This window comes from Pongo pygmaeus, chromosome 19 (assembly GCF_028885625.2).
Source record: "Pongo pygmaeus isolate AG05252 chromosome 19, NHGRI_mPonPyg2-v2.0_pri, whole genome shotgun sequence".
Taxonomy (NCBI): domain Eukaryota; kingdom Metazoa; phylum Chordata; class Mammalia; order Primates; family Hominidae; genus Pongo; species Pongo pygmaeus.
The window spans coordinates 44,972,331-44,992,374 of record NC_072392.2 but is presented as its reverse complement, the minus strand read 5'-3'; the positions used below and the strand labels follow the sequence as shown (position 1 = coordinate 44,992,374).

Sequence of the window (20,044 nt, the reverse complement as noted above, 5' to 3'; positions counted from 1 at the left end):
CTTTGGGCAGATAACCCTGAGGGTCCTGCCAAGCCCTCTCACTTTTTCCCTTTTCCTGGGGAAGGTGAATTATGGCCTGGCAAACCTAATACAAGTTTCCAACTCCCAGCAGTCTCTTTCCTTTGCAGGAGACGAGAGAATATGAAGTCTCCATCTAGGTGGGGGCAGCCTAGGGAAGTCAACTCAGACCTGCACCACAGTCCAGCAGCAAGGCTCCTTGCTTCCTGCTGTCCCTCCACATCCTGTACATACCACCTAGGAGGAGACGCCACCAATCCCTCAAGAAGTTGTGCCCTTCCCCGCCTGTGATGCCCACCATGGCCTATTTTCTTGGTGTCATTGCCCACTTGGGGCCCTTCATTGGGCCCATGTCAGGGGGCATCTACCTGTGGGCAGAACACAGCTGGAGCACAAGCATCAACAGCCAGCATCCTGAGCCTCCTCATGCCCTGGATCAGCCTGGAACACACGAGCAGAGCAGGAGTACCTTTCTCCATATGACCACCATCCCGCCCTGGCATGGCAACCTGCAGCAGGATCAACTTGACCATGGTGGGAACTGCACCAGGGTACTCCTCACAGCGCCATCACCAATGGCCAAAACTCCTCTCAATGGTGACCTCTGGGTAGTCCTGGCCTGCCAACATCAGCCTCTTGGGAGGTCTCTAGTTCTCTAAAGTTCCAGACAGTTCTGCCTCCTGCCCTGTCCCTGTGGAGGCAGTAATTCTAGGAGATCCTAAGGGGTTCAGGGGACCCTACCCCCACCTCAGGTTGGGCTTCCCTGGGCACTCATGCTTCACACCAAAGCAGGACATGCCATTTTCCACTGACCACCCTATACCCTGAGGAGAGGGAGACTTTCCTCCGATGTTTATTTGGCTGTTACAAACATCTTCACCCTAATAGTCCCTCCTCCAATTCCAGCCACTTGTCAGGCTCTCCTCTTGGCCACTGTGTTATGGGTAAGGGGAGGGGGTGGGCATATTCTGGAGAGGAGCAGAGGTCCAAGGACCCAGGAATTTGGCATGGAACAGGTGGTAGGAGAGCCCCAGGGAGACGCCCAGGAGCTGGCTGAAAGCCACTTTGTACATGTGATGTATTATATGGGGTCTGGGCTCCAGCCAGAGAACAATCTTTTATTTCTGTTGTTTCCTTATTAAAATGGTGTTTTTGAAAAAAAAAAAAAACAAGCAATGGCCAGGTGAATGATGCTTTCTTGGAGGGACAGGAGGTGGGACATAAATGGGATATGGACTTCAGGACCAGAAGGCATTCTAGACCCACCAATCAATCATCTTCAGATTTTATTTTATTACTACTGTTTTTGAGATAGGGTCTCATTCTGTCATCCAGGGTGGAGTGCAGCGGCTGGATCACGGTTCTCTGCAGCCTCGACCTCCAAGGCTCAAGTGATCCACCTCAGCCTCCTGAATAGTTAAGACTACAGGCGCAGGCCACCACACATGACTAATTTTTAAAAAAATTATTGTAGAGACGGGGTTTTACTATGTTGCCCAGGCTGGTCTCCAACTCCTGGGCTCAAGTGATCCTCCCACCTCAGCCACCCAAAGTGCTCAGATTTTATTTTAAAAGAAATTATTACGTGCAGTTGAACAGGGTCCCCTGTCCCAAAAGGGACAGTGCAACAGAGAGCAGGCGAAATCAGAGGCCCCAGTGGCTGGTGTTGCAGGGATGTGGGAGCCCAGGAACACCACTGCACATCCACCCAATGCCTTATTTCCTCCTCTTTGCCAGGTCCAGAACTACAGGCTGGCACACTCCCAAATCCCTTCTCAATGCCACTGATGCCCTTCTCAATGCTAACTAGGCTCAGGAAGTCTGATGCATCTCTCCTTCCCCTTATTTCTAAGTAAGGAAGGCTTGGGAAATTAGAATAGGAAACAGAGACTGATCCCCGGAACATGAAGCCCTAATCTGGCTTGGTCTTAGAAAACCCTTAGATTGTCAGGAGCAGTGGTAATGCAGCTTAGGGGCTTGGATCCTAAGTTAGGCAAAGGCCCTAACCGTGGCTCTGGAAAAAGGTGGCTGGGAGGATCTGCTTAAGTTTGCCCCTTCCCTATGGGCCCCAGCACCTACCAAGATGGAAAGTGCCCAGCGTTGGCCCCCAATATGCACATTCCATGCTGAGAGGTGTGCCCTGCATTGCTGCTCTCCAAGAGTAACAGCAAGAGGCAGGCAACAGGAAATTATGGGAGCTCAGAAACCAGTAGAGAAAAATCCATGAAAGAAATAATAGCAGCAACAGCACCTTCTGCTTCTACAGTCTTCCAAAAGGGAGGTCTTGACCACTCATGCTGCCTACCCCTGGCTCCAGCACAAGCCACCTTGAAGGATGGAGAAGCTCTTGTCCATGCAGAGTGCAGTGCCTAGATTAGCCACGAGAGGTCACTTCCAAAGGCGTCTGTATCCCACCTGCTCGCCCCTCAATCCCCCCTCAACTGTCAGGGCGGGAGCTCTCCAAGGTGGCAGCATTCCTTGGCCCCACTGGCCTAACCTCATCCTCCAAGTTCCAAGAGGAAGATGTGTGAAGTTTCCCTGGCTCCTGTCAACAGAGCCAAGTCTTATTTCCCTCATTAGCCCATAGTTCCTATTATCAGCTGCAACTGATGGTGTTGATCAAAGCAAAGCCTTGTCCAGTGGATGGACGCCAATGGCTTACTTACCTGTTCCATAATGCCTTCAGGTTGACACAGCAGCACAGCTGGGCCCTGAGCAGTAGGAAAACAAGCCAAAGAGAGAGGGCACATGAGGTTCTAAGCTCTGAGAGCCTGTGACATAAAACATAGCCATAGGAGATAGAAAATCTTGCCTCTTTCATACAAACAATCTAGCTCAGCCCTCCCCTCTCTGAGGGCCACATCTCTGGTCCACAGCTCCTGAAGTTTATTGTTGGCTCAGGATGGTAGAAAGCAGAAAGCAGCCAATTCAGATGACATTCTCCACCCCACCATTCATGACCTTATCATTCTTTCCAGGCACCAAGAGGGTCATCAGAAAAGCGAAAAGTCAGGAAAACAGAAACCTAAGACTCCATACACTGACATCCGCACTCTATCTAACTCATCCTCCTTACTGTCCCCAAAGCAAGCATAGTAATTCCTTAGACACAGTCGACATGGTGTAATGGACAGTGTCTGGCTTGAAAATCAAGAAATCTAATTCTTAGGTCTGCCATAAATGCACTATGTGACCTAGGCAAATCACTGCGCCTCCCTGTGCATCTGGAAACGAGGGGATTAAATCAGATGGTCTCTAAACCCTTTCTAGTTTTACGACTCTGAGAATGCTAAGTGTCCCTTAACATTAAAAGTGGGCCGAGCACAGCTACGAAGCGACAATTCCAACTAAACCCCTAGTGTCAAGAACAACGATACAGTTCTCTTCTACACTGCTTCATCCACCATCAGGCAGCAATAACCAACCGCCCATCTCTGACGGCGATACCAAGGGGAGGAGCGGGCGCCCTGAAAAGGAGCATGAATCCCCGCCCAGAATGCGAGGCGGGCCCTCAGACTACAAATCCCGGCATGCAGCACTAACGCTCTCAAAAGTATCCCTTCCTGGCCGGCAAATGACTCTTTCCCCCGGTCTATCCTACCATAGAGTGCATCGCACGCACATGGAACTACAGCTCCCACAATCCATCAGACCTATCGCGATTGTTGCTCCCAGGATGCAATGCGCCCCCGTTCGCCCTTTAGACCCTTTGGCATTGCAAACTGGGAGTTGGAGTCCGGGGTATGCAGGTAGCTGGGCGTTGTCAGGATTACAAACTCTCCACTTTAGGCTTCCTCTTGAAGAGCAGATCTCAGGGACAGTGGTGAAGAGAGGGTGGTAACGGGCAGGCGGAACTCTCCAGTGCCACCACCACGCAAGGCAGGGATGCTCAGGATACAATTAACTGATAAAATTAACTGTCAGGAGCGGGAGAGAATTAGGAACCACAGTCATACAACACGCCTCCAAAAGCGTCATTTTCTGTCTCAAATGGCTTTTCTCTTTACCAATATGGTGGCCTGGTCCAGCCACACCTGATGCTAGAACCAAACGGTCCAGTACAACATCCCTAGGAATACTGCTGTCACCGACAGGCGACCAGCTCCATCCAACACCACACCTTGCTCGTTTGTGTTCATGCCTGAGGACTCCAAGGGCATGATAGCCCATATCCCATTACCAAAATGGCGAAAGGAGCAGCTTTCTTGTGAGGGCCTGCGGAAGGCAATACGCCTGCGCGGGAGGCGTCTGTGTTATGGAGTGGGAGGGGAGCACCACCAACACGCCTGCGCAGAACAGAGTCTTCTTAGTTTGCACACAAACACCAATGGATGAAAAGTCCCTAGCTTCCTGCGGCTGCGCCTTGACCCCTACAAGCTTTCTCAAGCGCCTGCGCGAGACCTCAGGTCCCGCCCTTTTGTCTCAGTGCGCTGGCGCAGGGCAGAAAGGTGGGGCTTCGGTCCTCCAGACGAATGCCAGCGCGGCTGCGCGCTGGGGGGTACTCCCTCACTGCGGCTGCGCGGGAGCCAGGCCGCCGGCTGTCACTGCGGTTGCGCGCGGCGAGCGCCGATCCCGGGGCGCCTGCGCGGGTGGCTTTGCGGGCGCTCGCGGTAAGTTTGCGCCAAGTGCGCGGCAGCCGGGACGCAGACGGCGGCGGCGGCGAGAGGCGGAGCCCGGGGACCACCCCCCATCACCCTCCCCCCAGTCACCTCACGTACCACAACCTCACCTAACCTCTCACCCCCCCCTCCGATACCCCCAGCCCCGGGATGGCAGCGCCCGCCAGCCTTCCCGGCCGGACCGGCGGTCGCCAGTGCCGGCTTTAGCCTGTGGGACTAGGCCCCGCCGAGGCCTGACCCCCGGAGCCGGGACCCACTGTGCAGCCAGCAGCCCGGCCGGGACTGAGGGGCCGCTCCCCCCTCGCGGCCCGTCGGGAGGACGCTGTCGTCCCGGGGACTGGGGGCCGGGGGGTGGGGGGGAGCCAGGGCGAGGAAGTCGGGACCCGCGCTGGGAAAAAAGCGGGGCCGGGGTCAGGAGCGCCCCCTCCCCTCACCTCCCCCCTCCCCCCGGGGTTGGGGGGGCCGGAGCAGAGAGCACCCAGCCCGGGAGGTGGATGAATGTGGGAGAAAATGGAGACCAAGACGATCGTGTACGACTTGGACACATCAGGGGGGCTGATGGAGGTAAGAGTGGCCCTCCTCATCTCCTTCCCCCAGCGCCGGGAGGGAACCTCCGCCCTCCGCCCCACAAAGCCGGTCCTAAACTCGAAGCGCCTAGAGGGCCAAGGGAGGGGGATTCTTCCTCACCTAGCCTCTCCCTCCCCTCTTTGCAATTTAGGGGGCTGAGCTCAGCCTCCGAGGACGTTTGCAGCAGTTTCACCTACCCGCCGCCCTCGATTCGCTCTCCCAAGGCGCCAGCCCACTCCATCTCGTTGCACCGGCAGGCCTCCCCACCCCCTTCTTGTTGGCCCCTTTGTGTTTCCCCCAGCACGTCCGGGTACCGGGCTTCGGGCCTCTCCCGAGCCGGTCTTTGGAGTCCCCCACTGTCCATACAAGGAAGTGGCAAGAAGGGAACCGCGCACCCTCTTCCCATCCCCCTACCCTTGAACCTCCCCATTTGGAAGAAGCTGTTCTCGTTGTTGTGCTGCAGGAACGCGGTTAGGGTGGGCTCCCCCTGGTTCCGGGGGCTGAGAGATTCTGGGAGCAGCCTGGATGGGAGGAAGAAGGACAAAAGGGGGGAGAGGGGTGGGTGACGGAGAAGCCGCGCCGGGGGGGCGACGGACCGCCCGGGAGCTCCGAGTGTGCACACACGCCGTTTGTATGTGCGTGCAGCAAATCCAAGCTCTTCTGGCTCCCCCCAAGACGGACGAGGCAGAAAAGCGGAGTCGGAAGCCTGAGAAGGAGCCCCGGAGAAGCGGCAGGGCCACCAACCACGACAGCTGCGATAGCTGCAAGGAAGGTGGAGATCTCCTGTGCTGCGACCACTGCCCGGCTGCCTTCCACCTCCAGTGCTGGTAAGGTCTGGGGACCCTTTTGGAGCTTCTTGGCGGACCCTTCTCTGCGCATTCCTTCACCCGGCCTGCCCCTGCCTGCCGAAATAACGGGCGCTTGCAGCCGCTAGTTGACTTTCTGCAGCTGCCAGGGCGAGCACCTCCCCGCCCCCAGGTGTCCGCCGGGTTCTGGCAGTTTAGGGGGGAGGAGCAGCGGTGGGTCCGGACCCCGAGGTGGGGGTTGGGAGGAGTGAAGAGAACCCGATATGAGATTAGAAGTCGCTGGGGAGCCGGGACAGTGCCGGCCGGGGACAGCCGGCAGTGGCGGGGGAGGAAGGGGAGGAGCTCCAGGCCCAGTGCCGCTTGTCTGCCCGCGCGCCCGCTGCCCTCGGGGCTCCTGCCCGGCCGGGCTCTCCTCGGGGTGGGTGCGTGGAGCCCTCGGCCACCTGAGTCGCCTTGGTCCAGACCCCGGCAACCGGGCGCTTGTGGCTGTAGAAGAAATCATGGAGGGTGTCTCTCGAGTCCGCCTCTTCTTTGCCTCTCTGTTTACAATATGGCGACCTGCCTTTAAATTATATTTTTATTCTCAGCGCCATTTTGGCTGCATATATGATTTGCAAACGTCTCTCGGGGAACGGTGGGGACAGCCCCAGAGTCCTTTCTGCAGAAGCTCCTCGGGGGCCCAGGCTGGGATCTCGCCGCTTTGGTCCCCTTTCTCTGCCTCCGCTTGCCCCCTGTTGCCTCTCAGAGCTGCCTGCCTCCTTCCTCCCTCTTCCCTCCTCCCTCCCGGCGCCGCTGCCTCTTAGGAAATCGGGCCGGGTTAGACAATTAAAATTGCCCTTGGGCGCCGATTTCATTTCTCCGCTCTGGATCGGCGAGCCCTTCGCTGCAAAATTCTTTGCTGCCAGGGGAGGATTGTGTGCGGTGGCACTGGAAAGGCATTTTTAAGGAACTGAGCTGGAAAGCCGTACGCTTTTTTCCCCCTTACTGGACGTGAGGGGAGGGGAGAGACCGAATCGAGAGGGAGGGACCTGGGTTGATCGCCCGCTGCGTGATCCTCCTCAGCGGCTCAGCCCAGAACAATCCGGCAAAGAAGAGTTTAAACTCCATCTTCTGCCGGCCGAAATCACCTCTGCCCTCCACAGAAATCCCACATCTGCGGCAGCAAACCCAGATTTCGTCTTGTTCTACTGGGTCTCGTTCTGTTGTTCTGCAACAGTTGACTGAGGCAGGGGTTGGAGAGAGGAAGAGGGGGCTGTTTCTGTGTTCCCACCAGTTTTTTGATGTTGCCTTTTTTAGCCCTCTGTTTTTGTTTTATTTTGTTTTAAGTGAAATTTCACCGAAGGTCTCTCAACAGTTCCATTCACGTTCCATCTCTCGGTTTGTGGAGTAGTGTCTACTGTATATTTGTACTAATTGTAGGTTTGGGAACACTTATTAGACAGATGACTGATACTGAGCAAATTAAGTCTGTGGTCAGAAGTTATGTAGGAAGCTCCCATTACCATTCCCAAGATACTTTTGCCCAGGAGGGCACCCCATCCCAGCTTGTAAAATTGCTGGGACAAAAATGATTATCATAGAGGAAGTTTTGCTGCTGGCTTTAAAATTTTTATTATGAAGTGACTGAGGGTCTGTGGTTTTTAGCCTTTACTTCCTATAAGGTGTAATCCACCTGGAGAAGATATTTCTGGTCACATTTCCTTTGCTGTTCTTAGGAGAAATTTGTGCCTGAATATACGTTGTGTTGCTTACCAGTTATTCCCAGTTGCTTACATTTTTTTAGTGTGTGTGTTTGGTATGTATACCAGGACTGAGTTGTAGACTTCTTGATTTAAAATGTGGGCTTACGTCCTACTCCTAGGATGAAATTGGTGTTAACCATGATTGTTGACATGCATGTTGAGTGAGAATTTGATAAGCTCACTTATTTGATAAAGCTGAAATTGTTTATTAGAAACCTCAGGTATGGGAAAAGTGTGCTGTCTGTTTTGGCTGAGATTGGGCTTTTAAACTCTAAAATCTAACCTCTGAATTTTTTAATTAGATGAGTCTAAAGTCTTGTCAAGTTGTAACAATTAACAGTTTCCACTTTAGATGAAAGGAGAGAGAAGGAGGGACTCTAGCTGTTCGTGAGATTCAGACTTGCCTAGACTGTGCATTTCATTGAATTTTTTTTTTCTTGAGGCATTGAATAGGAACTGGTAATCAGAGATTTGTGAATAGTAGTAAATGAAGTAGTGCTTGTTTCACATCTCCAATTCTCCCTTTGAAGATGTCAATACTGAATGTACCATTGACTTATCTGAGTTATTATCTAAATCACAAAGCATTGTAGATATTGGTGCAAAGGCAGGAAGTCTTTTAAGTAGGAATGCCCTAGACGAATTTCATTTAGTGAGGCTTATCCCACTTTTCTGCGTCTGAAGCCACACTCTTTCCACCAAGAGTGAAGTTTTTTGGTTTTTTTTTTTTTTTTTTTTTTTTTTTCTGAGACAGGCGTCTTCACTTTGTCACCCAGGCTGGAGTGCAGTGGTGCAGTCTCGGCTCATTGCAACCTCCATCTCCCAGGTTCAACGGATTCTTCTGCCTCAGCCTCCCAAGTAGCTGGGATTACAGGTGCCCACCACCACACCCAGCTAATTTTTGTATTTTTAGTAGAGACGGGGTTTTACCACATTGGCCAGGCTGGAGAGTGAAGTATTTTATTAACTCAATCAGAGTAGTTAGATCAAGTAGTTAATGTCTCAGAACATTTTTATTCTTGAATATGTTTTCATGAATTTGTCCCAGCTGGGTGCTGTGGCTCACACCTGTAATCTCAGCACTTTGGGAGGCCAAGGAGGGTGGATCACGAGGTCAGGAGTTCGAGACCAGCCTGGCCAACATAGTGAAACCCCGTCTCTACTAAAAATACAAAATTAGCCGGGTGTGGTGGCACGAGCCTGTAGTTCCAGCTACTCGGGAGGCTGAGGCAGGAGAATCACTTGAACCCAGGCAGCGGAGGTTGCAGTGAGCCGAGATCACACCACTGCACTCCAGCCTAGGTGACAGAGTAAGACCCCATCTCAGGAAGAAAAAAAAAAATTGTCCTATTACTGCTTACTTTTATCATATGAGAGTAAGGTTATATTTCTTCTTGCTTCCCTTTTAAACTGGCTAAGACTGAATTATTTAGGTAGGCATGATAATGATAATTTTCCTTACATACGGTAAGTACAAGAGTAAGGTTGAAGCCGAGTATGATGGCTCATGCCTGTAATCCCAGCACTTAAAGGGGCCAAGGTGGGAGGATCGCCTGAGGCCAGGAGTTCAAGACCAATCTGGGCAACATAGCAAGACTCCATCTCTACAAAATTTAAAGAAAAAGTGAAATTTAAATTTTGCAAATGCTGTAGATCTTAATTGCAGTGCTGCTGTGGTTCTCCATCCAAAGCTCTGTGGGATAAGTCTTTTTTCAGTCTCTAGTATTCCTTGCCAGTCTGCCTCACTGTGAACGGAATCCAGTACAAGTGTTCCAGAAGTGGTTCTAGGCAAACTTTACCTCCTGGGCTTGGTAACACAGCTATAAACCACAGGAGATCTTTCTAAGATAAATAGTAAGGAAATGACTAGTCAAATAAGCTGTTTTAATTGTTCTGTCTTTTCTCAGGAGCCAATGCTTTGTATGAGGCACATCATCTCTTCCCAATTAGACTGGGAACCTATTTCTGGGTTTTCTGTAATGATTCTCTGGGTGAAGGAATGAATTGTCTTGTGCTCAGTACCATGACCTCACCAAAGAATTAAACTTGAAGAACTGATGTCTTTTTGATTAAGTGATAGTGTAATCATTTTATCCAAGTTCAACTGGTTTATCAATTATTCAGAGTGATAGTAGGGGTTACTAAACCTGTCCCTAAAGAATTGGAAAGAGATGCGTGTGTGGTGTTTTTGTTTTTGTTTTTTTGAGATGGAGTCTTGCTCTGTAGCCCAGGCTGGAGTGCAGTAGTGCAATCTCAGCTCACTGCAACGCCTCCCGGGCTCAAGCGATTCTCCTTTCTCAGCCTCCTGAGTAGCTGGGATTACAGGCGCACGCCACCAGGCCTGGCTAATTTTTTTGTATTTTTAGTAGAGACAGGGTTTCACCATGTTGGTCAGGCTGGTCTCGAACTCCTGACCTCGTGATCCACCCGCCTCGGCCTCCCAAAGAGCTGGGATTACAGGCGTGAGCCACCACACCCGGCCATGGAAAGATATGTTTTTAAGTGTCCCTTGGTGAGTCTGACTTCATCATCATTATCATGCCATGAGTTGAGCTTTCTGAAAGGTCTCTGGACTGATCCCAAAAAAATCTGTTAAAAATTAAAATAACCAGTACAGCTTTAGTTGCCGCTGACCCATCTTTCTGTTTGAGATCGGTAGGATTGTTGTCATTGACAGAGTGAATACCATGGGGCATCAGTAATCAGGATGATAAAACTGACCGGTTTCCTGTGATTACCTTCTCATGGCATTTTGCTCCAAACAGACAGGGACCAAAATGGTCTGGTAGAGAAGTGCATCTACCTCGGCAGACCTCAGCATGGTCCCTTCCCGTCAGACAGATTTCTGTAGCATTTGCCTCCGCGTGTTATATTTGGAATTGTTGGCTAGCTTTCCTCTCTCTGGTGTTGGCAGCGAGATCCAAAATGAGGTTTTCGAAGAATGAGAGTAAAAAGGTCTCTGTGCACAGGCAAAACTAAGCTCAGCTTGGAGTTTTGCATATTTTCAGTGAGTCGTAACAAAGGTTTCACACATAGAGTAGAAAACTGCCTTGCAGAAAATGTTTAATGTTTGAAGTGGGGTTGTTTGTTTGTTTTTGGATACAGGGTCTCCAAGGCTTGATCCTAGCTCCCTGCAGCCTCAAACTCTGGGCTCAAGTGATCCTCCCACCTAAGCCTCCCAAGCAGTGGGACCACAGGAACGTTCCACCATGCTGGGCTAATTTTTAAAATTTTTTTGTAGAAACAGGGTCTCACTATGCTGCCCAGGCAGGTCAAGCAGTCCTCTCGCCTTGGCCTCCCAAAGTGTTGAGATTACAGGAGTGAGCTGCCATGCCCAACCTGTTTGAACTTTTAAGGAGGTGGTTTTTCTGATTTTGTTGTGTTTAGCTCCTCATTAGAATAGTATCAGGCAATTGACAGATTAAAATATATTAATTTTAACATTATCTTGTCAGTATGTTGTTTTTGACATTGTAAGTGCTTAGAAGCCTAGCACTGACGAACTGGAGGTGACAACGTCTAGATTCCTTCCCCTCACCCGGCCCTATCCGTAGTAAAATGATCCTACAGTAAACAAACCTAATTTGGTTTTATGTTTATTTTATTTATTTATTTGTTTTGCATTTTCTGTGTTGAATTAGAATCTAGGTATGTCGTATTGTCTTTGTTTTTTTTCTTTTTTGAGACAGTCTCACTCTGTTGCCCAGGCTAGAGTGCATTGGTGTGATCTCAGTTCACTGCAATCTCCGCCTTCCAGGTTCAAGTGATTCTCCTGCCTTACGTGTCATGTTGTCTTAATGGTCCACCTAAATATGGAAGATACGGTAATGTTCAATTTTAACTCAGGTTCAGATGCATGCTTAATGTAGGGCTTAGGGGCTAATTCTTATGAAATGAGTGCAAGTGTCAGAAGTATTTAAAGTGGAAAAGGAGGTTATACTCTTGAAAGATGACAGTTTTTGTGTAAAGTAAGTCAAGTACTTAGTAGTACTGTTATGGGAAATTTTTCACTTAAGGCCTGTCCCAAAAGTAATTACCATATTCAGTAAAAGGTAGGATGCAGTTATAATCTCATCAATCTGCTGCTGTTCCTTAAGGCTCACTAAGTGCTTTACATATAGCTCCACTAATAATATATTAGGACAGTTTTGGCCTTTGTAAGTGACTTGTGTATTTTTAATAGATATAAAGGTTCAAAGGAATATTTAGGTACTGATTTGAATCTGGAGATGGGATTCATGTTGGTCTGTTGTAAGTTCTTGGTCAAGTATGCCTCCAGGAGTATTTTTGAAAGCTAAATCAGTAATGTTCAATAAATTGTCTAATCTTAATTTAAAAGGAATTCAACTAGTCACTATTAATGTGTTGAATAAAACACTGGTTTTTGCTAACCTGAGTGAAAGTACAAGTGATACCTAAAATTACTCAGAGGAGCTCAGTGAATCTTTCCAAGGTTCATCCTGGTTGTAGCATTTATCAATACTTACATTGCTTTTTAATGGCTAAACAATATTCCATTGTATGGGTGTACATTTTATTTATTAGTTCATTAGTTGGTAGACACTTGGGTAGTTTCTACTTTTTGGTGTTGTAAATAATGTTGTGAACATTTGGGTGCCAGTTTTCTTTGTTGTTAGTTTTGGTTTTGTTTGTTTGTTTGTTCGTTTGTTTTTTGAGACAGAGTCTAGCTTCGTTGCCCAGGCTGAAGTGCAGTAGAGTGATCTCGGCTCACTGCAGCCTCCACCTCCCAGGTTCAAGTGATTCTCCTGCCTCAGCCTCCCGGGTAGCTGGGATTACAGATGTCCGCCACCACGCCCGACTAATTTTTGTAATTTTAGTAGAAACGGGGTTTCACCATGTTGGTCAGACTGGTCTCATACTCCTGACCTCAAGTGATCTGCCTACTTCAGCCTCCCAAAGTGCTGGGATTACAGGTGTGAGCCACCGCGCCAGCCAGGGTGCAAGTTTTTATGTGCAAGTTTTCATTTCTCTTGGATGTACACCTTGAGGCAGAATTGCTGGGTCTTATGGTAACTCTTAACCTTTGGAGGAACTGCCTGTTTTCCAAAGAAGCTGCATTACTTTACTTTCCCACCAGTAGTGTGGGAGGGTTCTAATTTCTCCACTTCCTTGACAACACTTGTTATTTTCTGCCTTCTTGATTAAAGCCATCCTAGTGAGCGTGAAGTGGTATCACACTGTGGTTTTGAATCAGATTTCCCTGAAGGTTAGTGATGTTAAACTTTTTTTCAAGCGGTTATTTGCCATTTGTATATTTACTTGGAGATCTCTACTCAGATTTTTGTCCATTTTTAATTGAGTTATTTGGTTTTTTAATTGAGTTATGAGAGTTCTTTATATGTTGTAAGTATAAGTTCCTTGTCGCATATATGATTTGCAAGTATTCTTCCATTTTGTGGGTTGTCTTTACCCTTCCCCCATCTTTTATTTATTTATTTATTTTATTTTACTTATTATTTTTTTGGAACAGAGTCTCCCTCTGTCACCGAGGCTGGAGTACAGTGGTGTGATCTCAGCTCACTGCAGCCTTCACCTCCCAGGTTCAAGCGGTTCTCCTGCCTCAGCCTCCCAAGTAGCTGGGATTACAGGCGCCTGCCACCACACCCGGCTAATTTTTGTATTTTTTGTTGAGATGGGGTTTCACCATGTTGGTCAGGCTGGTCTCAAACTCCTGACCTCGTGATCTGCCCTCCTTGGCCTCGCAAAGTGCTGAGATTACAGGTGTGAGCCACTGCACCCAGCCTATTTATTTATTTTTAGAGGCAGAGTCTTGCTGTGTCTCCCAGGCTGGAGGGCAGTGGCACAGTCATAACTCACAGTAACCTCGAACTCCTAGTCTCAAGCAATCCTCCCACCTCAGCCTCCTGAGTAGCTGGGACTACAGGCATTTGCCACTACACCCGGCTAATTTTTTTCTTTTTTTTGTAGAGATAGGGTCTCACTGTGTTACCTAGGCTGTTCTCAAACTCCTGTCCTGGCCTCAACCGATCCTCCTGCCTCAGCCTCTATTTTTTATTTTTTAGTCTTAACTTAGCAAAAGATGGTTGATTTAAGCACACTTTAATATCTATGCCTGTATTACCTCTGTAATGTCAGTAAATGAAGAGTTTCTTCTGTGAGCTCCAGTTAGGATAGTACATCCCAGTGAAGAGAACCTTACAATGTGATTTGGTATGTTGTTGTTTCAACTTTTCTGGATGTCCCTTCCTAGCAAAGAAGTCTAAAGCTGTATTGTTGCCTTAGAGGAAGTACAAAAAATCCACCATCTGCCTTTAGATAGGATGATCACCTGTCACCCACAAGCCACAACAGAAAATTTCTGTGTTTGAGCACTTCTCATACTTGGAGGACCCTAGTTTAAGAAAGAAGATGCTGGCTGAGGGCAGTGACTCACACCTGTAATCCCAGCACTTTGGGGAGCCGAGGCAGGTGGATCACTTGAGGTCAGGAGTTCAAGACCAGCCTGACCAACATGGTGAAACCCCACCTCTACTAAAAATATAAAATTAGCCGGGCGTGGTGATGCACGCTACTTGGGAGTCCCAAGTACTTGGGAGGCTGAGGCAGGAAAATCGCTTGAACCTGGGAGGTGGAGGTTGCAGTGAGCCAAGATCATGCCATTGCACTCTAGCCTGGGCACCAAGAGTGAAACTCCATCTCAAAAAAAAAAAAAAAAAAAAGATTTTAATTGTCTCAGTTTTATTGGTTGTGGTGGAAATAACTTCAGAACTTCAGGTCAATTAAAATGTGCTGTCTTTTGAGCCCAGTTAACAAGAACAAAAAGTTGTTTGTATATTGCAGCAAACTCACCTGTTTATTTGTATCTTTATATAAGCCCAGATAACAGTAAATAAAGAGAGAGCAGAGAATATTTACTGGACAGTTTTATAAGGCTCATAAAAAGAAACCGTCTGCTTTGATCCTCCCAAGAGGATTTTTGCTACCTAAAAATGCAGATGTCCTGCTTCTTGAACAGAAATGGGTGCATCTTTTCTCCAACAAGCGAAGAGTAATAGAAAATAGATTAATACTCTGGGCTTTTGATAATAGGTAAGCATACTGAAATCCATCTCTCAACTTTCTTGTCCCAACCCCAACACAGAGACAATTCCTTGGGTATACAGTTAAGTAGGCCACCCTGATAAAAGATTCCGTTTGGGTTTATGGTAGCCCTTATATATTAATGCAGCACAAGCTCCTGGAAATTCATTCAAGTTTTAAGGTGCCAGCGTTTTAAGTCACCAGAACAGAGAAAAAAAAAAAAAAAGGTCTGTTTTCCCCCCTCCACTGGGCTCCTCCTTTGACTTAGAGGCCCCAGGGAGTACAACATGGCCAGCTGCATTGCCATTCAATGAGTGACACTTAGAAGAGAACCTCTGCATAATGCGTGCCTCCCAAGAGAACACAGGACAGGAGCACGGCTGTCCCCCTGCCAGTTTCCTGAAAGAGGAGGACATTGTATTCAGTGCAAGTCCTAGACCAAATTTCAGAAAGGCACTTTGGTATTGCAGATTTGTCACCATGCCCAGGACGCATGCACAGGTCACTAGCTGACTGCTTTTCCCAGGACTTGAGAACGGTTAAGAAGAATGAGAATGTGACTCCTTTTTCTGCCTGCCATTTCCAGATATCAAAATCCTTATCCTTTAAGCCTAAGGTTATTCCTAAATCTAAGTCTCAGCAAATAAGAACAAAGATGAGGTTTTAGCACATTTTGTGTGAGGCAAAAGCTGAGACATACAATAGACACTAATAAAAGGAGGAATCCATGAGTTGACCCATCAGCAAGAAGGAACTTGACTACTACGTAGAGCTGTTGTGGAATTCACAATAAGTAAATTACAAGTGTACCTTGCAGGTTGATGCAATTTTCAAAGTAATGAAAAACTTGACTTGCTCACTCAAAGAGTGAGTCCCTTTTGCTCTGCTGCCTACTTTCCCTTTTGCTATAATCGTACTACATAAATGCTCACTAAACTACTTGAAAGCGGGAGCCTGACCCATTTCCTCTTCTCACTGCCGTGTAATTCCTAGTGGTATTACAGATGAGAGACATGCAAAGGTAAACAGTAGTTGGGGAACAAAAATGATATCTGGGTTATTCCAAGTGGATGATACCTTTGTTAACACAAACACAAGGTGAAAATTTCTTTTCCCCTAATTACATTTGCTTTCTTTTAAGTTAGTGACTTTGGTGTTTAATTTTTGCCTCTCCCCTGTTTTCTGACGAATTTTACAGGATATCTCCCAAGAAATGTTTCTCAGCCTTGACAGGACAAAAGACATATAGAATAACAGCAGGGCAGGGAGAAACTCCGTGCCTGAATGTAGCGTCAGTCTTACCCACTGATCTGGGCTCTCTGCGTGAGGCTCTTTTTGAAATAAGCTTGAGTGAGCAAAAGAGGACTCTCTGCAGGGTTTGAATTTAATGGTAGCCCAAAGACATCACTTTACCTCCAAGCCAGGCAGGGATAGGGGAACCTCTCAGAATTACTAGCAAGCTTGAGTTCCAGGTGGACCCCAGTTTGTGGCAGCACAAGCACCTTTTTTACTCAGCTATGGTCCTCAGAGGGATGTTGAATATTATTTTTCTCCTGTCTGCATTTGTGCAGAGAACAGAGCAGAGAAACTAATGAAATGCACAGAGCTTCAAGTGAGTTTAAAGAAGCCTCTGCATTATGAAATGAGGCAATGATGACCTACTCTTGCTTTTCTTTCCACTACCCCTAGGCTCCTGTGATGAGCTGAGTGCTTGTTAATTCCCACGTTCACTAAACCATCATAGTTCTGCTGATTCTCAGCTTTAGAGGAAAACTCTACAGTGAACTTTTTCAATTAGCAGTCATCAATTACTGGTCAGAATACATTATAATTATGAAAATTATACTCCATTAATCTCATTAAATGTGTCTAAACCTGTAACTTGTCATAGTTCTATACATAGGTTGGCTATATTTAACTTTCCTTGATCTTATTTGCCATTTTTTGCAAAAGCATCATCTAAAATGTAGGGAGAGTTGTCAGTAATTTTGGCTTTTTAATAAACATTGTTTTGCTTTGTCATTTTTGTTTTGCTGTATCCCTCCTTTGTGGTCCTTGTGGTTTTGCCTGGCATGGGTGACACTTAACCATTTTAACTTAGCAAACTGTCATACCAAAGGAAATGCCTAATTCTATGATATCAGGCATCTGACTGCGGGCTGCAGTTTGTTGGTGTTGAAGTAAGCTCTATGTTAAGAAAAGTATCTCCATTTTGTTTGTTATAGCAAATAACACATGTCCAAGGTTTATATGCTTGCTGCCTTTCTTTGAGGGCTCTCCTTAGCGCTCACCGTTTGTGTGTACACATGCAGACCTTTAGGGTGATCGTTCTTTGGTTAGGGACCATCTGAAAGAAAAGTGGACCAAAGGGGAAAATCATGGCTCTGGAGAAGTATGTTCAACTCATAAATAGGTCACTGGTGGGTATAACTGGAAGGCTTTGGAAGCCCAAGTCAGCACTTAGCTGTGGCATCAGACCATGACAGCACAGTTTGACAGCATGCCCAGGAGATTACTTCAGTCCTGTAGGGTGGGGAGCTTTGATGTTTATGAGTAGAATTGGGGGATGGGAAAGGGTAAGGGTAAAAGTAGGGGGGTATAATCCCTATGCAGGCATGGCCCAAATAATATTATTCTCCCTTTTTCCTGTTTCTATAGACCCTGACAGGGAAGGGTAAATTAAACCGAAGTCTCTCCTTAGGAAAAAACTGCTGGGTCTTAAGTAGAAACCTGCTCTCAGGCCGGGTGTGGTGGTTCATACCTGTAATCCTAGCACTTTGGGAGGCTGAGGTGGATGGATCACAAGGTCAGGAGTTCAAGACCAGCCTGACCAACATGGTGAAACCCCATCTCTACTAAAAATACAAAAATTAGCCGGGTGTGGTGGCACCTGCCTGTAATCCCAGCCACTCAGGAGGCTGAGGCAGAAGAATCAGTTGAGCCGGGAGGTGGAGGTTGCAGTAAGCTGAGATTGTGCCACTGCACTCCAACCTGGATGACAGAGTGAGATTCCATCTCAAAAGAAAAGAAAGAAACCTGCTCTCTTGATTTTGTTGGGTTTTAAATACATTGTTAGTATTTTTTGTTTTCTGAGCCTTTATAGAATTTTAAGTCCAATATATATAAACTGTAAACTGGCCCACCTTCCTGAGCTGTGTCTGCAAGAAGTGTGTTACCTGGCTATTTCCTTTTTCTTGATAGTCTGCTAAAATTTGGCAATAGAATAGTACCCAGTTTTCCATACCTCTGAGACTCTTCCAGAATACAGAGTTGGCAGTTGTTGGTTCTTCCTTCCAATGGAATGTTCCCAAGAGTGTGAGAAAATTACTGTTGAGGCCAGAATTTTGTCCCGTTTCCAAAACAGGTGGGCTCTAGCATCTATCATGAGGTGAATTAATGAAGCCCGGTTTTAAAATGTTTGCACCCCAGCCCATCTTTCTTTGTAGAGAAGCCAGAATTGCAAGAATAGCCAAACCAGGCTAGTGATAGATCAGGCCCTTGAGACTGAGGCTCAGCTTGTAGAAAAGTTAGCAGAGGCAAACACCTGGTATAACTGTCCGTGCTCTACCCTCCCTGCATCTTTTTTTCCCTGTACTAACTAGTAACACTCATATCCAGGTGTCCTTTACTGGGAAGATGCCACCAGCCAGCTCTACATAGAAGACGATAAAACTTGGGAGCACAGTCAGCCAGTTTAAAAGGATTGTTTGCCTGTGGAAGTGACGCAACTAGCTAAGTTTCTCAATGGGGCATTTGTAATGTTCTGGCACTTCATTTGTTTCCTTGTTAACACTCTCACTGAGGCTTTGCATGAGAAAACCAGCAGTCCTTGTACCTTTTTATGTACTTTGTGGCATTAGTGGTGTTTGAGTCAGTAGCCAAGATGAAGGAGGATAAGGGATTAAAGTTGAGGGACCCTGTGAATTTTCTCCTTCCATCTCTTTAATATCCTTCAATATAGCTATCTTCCTGCAAAAGACAGGCCATACTTGAAGAGAAAAGCTGATGCCCACACAAGTGTCCAGAGGAAGCTAGCTATTTCTGCTGACATTTACATTTCATTAAATGTTGTTCCCTCAAGGCATACACTTTAAAATTTGGGTGTATTAATGCAACTTTTAATTTAAATTAAAATTTAAATTAAACTTTACCCAGCACCACTTAGCTTTTCCATGACATAAGTTTGTTTTCATTTATAAAAGGCTGGTTCTCTGTGCTCATGGGTCCCTTTATAGAGCAAGATGGCTGCTAGGAGGCTGAGACATGATTGCGGTCCTTTCAGTGATCACCTTCACTCTCCATTTTGGCTAGTACCAACACATTTTCTGAGCTGGATGAGGGCCGCAGGGCCAGTCTGAGGGAGAGTAGGCTAGTTCTGAGCATGTATTATGTTTTGCAGTTTGTCTTACACAGTGAGACTAAATATAATTGCAGGATTTTTATCTGGTAGTGGTCCTCAGATAGATGGATGAGCCCTGTGAACTGTGAAATTAAAAATCAAAACTGCTCAGTCCTATTGTTTGCTTGCTGAACACTTCTTCCCCCACCAAAAAAAAGGGTGGGGAGGCATACAGATGATGATAGGGGCAGTGAACTCTTCCTTAGTCCAACTGATGTTTTATTTCGACTGAAACTGCCGTAGATGGCTAGAGAGCTTCTGATTTCTGAAGAATTATGGGTTCTGACAAGAAGGACCCTACCAGTTCATGTGACTGACCTCTTTTGGAAGAGAACCCGCTTAGTAGGCTGTTGGTGTATTGTATATGGATATGCTATTTACATAGTGTTCCTGTTAAGTATTTGTATTAAATAGAATTATTTTGTTAATCCAGAAAGAGAAAATGGAGTGTGCTTTTTCTTAAATATTTTTTATCTACTTGCTTTCTCTCCCTCTGCCTCTTGCCTCTTCCCTTTGTTCTCTTATTCCCCCATCCCCCCTCTACCCTCCAATTCCAGACTGAGAAACTGCTTGTGCTGGATGGATAATTAACATGGTGCTGTGGAGCAACAGGTCCCACTGGTAGCGGCTAAATCTGAAGTAAATGTTAATGTTGTGCAGGTTCACATGTATTAATAGGCGAGGGAGATGAGTGAGGTTAGACTCAGATCAACCACACTGGTATATGACTTGAAATAGATCCTCTTAATTAGAGAGCCAAGCACCATGACAACTACCAACATCTTCCACTTGCAGTGTTGAGCTGCAGCCTTATTAGTGAATGCAAGGCAT

General features: G+C 47.0%; 2 protein-coding genes across 7 annotated transcripts in view; both read left to right on the top strand.

The window, feature by feature from the left end:
• SEZ6 (seizure related 6 homolog) overlaps nt 1-4,221 on the top strand; it is a 58,368-nt gene extending 54,147 nt beyond the window's left edge. For 3 of the 4 annotated variants that reach the window (XM_063656092.1, XM_063656091.1, XM_054458764.2), the window contains exon 17: nt 113-4,221. In XM_063656092.1, coding sequence (XP_063512162.1) covers nt 113-145 — 33 coding nt within the window. In that variant the 3' untranslated portion in view covers nt 146-4,221. The remainder of the gene's footprint in view (nt 1-112) is intronic. The other variant, XM_054458765.2, reaches the window with a different exon arrangement.
• Nucleotides 4,222-4,478: 257 nt separating this feature from the next.
• The window catches only part of PHF12 (PHD finger protein 12), a 45,985-nt gene continuing 30,419 nt past the window's right edge, over nt 4,479-20,044 (top strand). The window contains exons 1-2 of one of the 3 annotated variants that reach the window (XM_063656089.1): nt 4,479-4,628; nt 5,880-6,031. In XM_063656089.1, the coding sequence (XP_063512159.1) occupies nt 4,491-4,628; nt 5,880-6,031 (290 nt within the window). In that variant the 5' untranslated portion in view covers nt 4,479-4,490. Of the gene's footprint in view, nt 5,202-5,849; nt 6,032-20,044 lie in introns of all 3 variants that reach the window. The other 2 variants (XM_063656090.1, XM_054458762.2) reach the window with 2 other exon arrangements.